This window comes from Lissotriton vulgaris, chromosome 1_1 (genome assembly GCF_964263255.1).
Source record: "Lissotriton vulgaris chromosome 1_1, aLisVul1.2, whole genome shotgun sequence".
In the NCBI taxonomy this organism is placed as follows: Eukaryota; Metazoa; Chordata; class Amphibia; order Caudata; family Salamandridae; genus Lissotriton; species Lissotriton vulgaris.
This window is the reverse complement of record NC_141685.1, coordinates 678073836-678075558: the sequence shown is the minus strand read 5'-3', so window position 1 is coordinate 678075558 and position 1723 is coordinate 678073836. Positions and strand designations below refer to the sequence as shown.

The 1723-nt window shown below is 36.3% G+C and overlaps 1 protein-coding gene across 1 annotated transcript; it reads right to left on the bottom strand.

The window, feature by feature from the left end:
* Positions 1-211: 211 nt before the first annotated feature.
* Positions 212-1494, bottom strand: SHLD1 (shieldin complex subunit 1). Its single transcript, XM_086954620.1, has one exon. The coding sequence runs from the start codon at positions 1352-1354 to the stop codon at positions 659-661; it is 696 nt and encodes a 231-aa protein (XP_086810746.1). The 5' UTR covers positions 1355-1494; the 3' UTR covers positions 212-658.
* Between the last annotated feature and the right edge of the window lie 229 nt (positions 1495-1723).

The window sequence follows — 1723 nt, the reverse complement described above, 5'->3', positions numbered from 1 at the left end:
CAATCTGGTAAGAAAAGTACTATTGATGTCTAGGAGCAGAGGTGCGTGTTGAAACAGGAAGTGAGCAATGGAAGCTTCTAATAGGAAAAGTTATTTAACATGATTTTGGACAGTGCCTTCCTGTACTACAACAGTCCCAGGTAAGATATTAGAAGGTATATTTAGGTTTAATAGAACTGAAAAAAAAGAGGTAAAAGTCACATTTGTATGCAATCTCATAGGGAATTTATTGATAGAAAAGTCCCACTTACAGATAAAAATTGATTAACGAATAGTCAACATTAAGACAAGTTCACAGAAATTGCATATTATCTAATCATATCTTCTGAGACCCAATAAAAATAATTGCATCCATTTCTATAAAGCATCTATACATCTACAAAAACTTGCAAACAGCTAGGATTCTGTAAACATTCACCTTCTATTTGTGCAGAAATACTATTGGTGATGTTTTTTAGTTTGCACAACAGAGGGTTGTGTAAGGGAGCCCAATGGCTAAATCAATTCAAAATTGAGGATAATCACTACGTTAAGTTCTACATTTAAATTAATTACATGTATAGTTATACGATGTAGACACCCAAACATTTGGCATGGTCCGCCAATTGTGGACTAACACTGAACCCCCTTCAAATATTAATCCTCCAGCAAGCAATGTTTAAACTGAGAGGTTATTGTGTTCTTTAAGTAAGACCGTGAGTACATGTTTTGAAAGTCCAGGTGTAATGTTTTCACTTTCGAATGGCATTACTGGGTTAGCCAGAGGTGAAAAATTGGCAGTTTTAGAAGACCTTTTGAAGACTTCACACCCATCCCTATTTAAAATAATGTGGGCCATTTGGAAACTGCGTAAACCGTACTTATTTGTATTTCCATTTTTGAGGTCTGAAATTCTTGAAGAGAGGAAATTTAAAACAGATTTTGAATACTGATCCCCATCCGCCGGGTTCTTCTGGCAGTGTTCATTATAGAATGTATCTAATGAATTCCTCATACTTTGGTTAACGCTACTACTTTCTTCATCTCCAGTGGAAAACACTTTTTTGTCATAACTGCAGAAACTAGTCTGATAAGTGTCTCCAATCAGGTGATCCTTGATTTTAGACTGCAATTCGTTAAAATGATCATCATTAACTTCAGTGGTGCTTTGTAGAGAAGATGTGGAGTTACCATTCACTGGCATTGAAAATGGAGGAGACTCAAACAAGGGTCCAAAACCAGCCACCTCATTTGTCCTTCTGTAATTATTGGCTTTTGGCACCATGGCTGCTTTTCGGCCATAGGTGAATGATAGGTCAAGCACATTGCTCAGTTCTGATAGCTGGCTCGGGCTGGTTTCATTTCCTTCCATCATGTAACTGATAAAAAAAATGTGAGAATCAAGGAGAAGTTTTGGGTTTGCGTTCAAATTATCATTCTGAACAGCGTGTTAACAGTCTGAGCCTCAATTAATCCTTGCGCATTGAACATCCTGGACTGTACTTGCTCAATCATCAAAGCTTCTTAAAATGGGGGCTTCGGATGAAAGCTCAGGTTTTTATCTCAAACTGTATCTTTCAGCTCCACCTGCTCCTATAAAACAAAAACATTAAACTTAATTGAAGATGACAAACCAGAACAAAGATTAAACGTGTTTTATAACGAATATTTATAGGTAGTGAGCAAAAATCACGATATCGAAATTTTTTAGAATGTTGGTGTATGTGCGCTTAATGAATTATAT

What these genes read in the sequence shown, in the direction of transcription:
- SHLD1 (XM_086954620.1), bottom strand. Translation starts at nt 1,354, where the DNA reads ATGATGGAAGGAAATGAAACCAGCCCGAGCCAGCTATCAGAACTGAGC.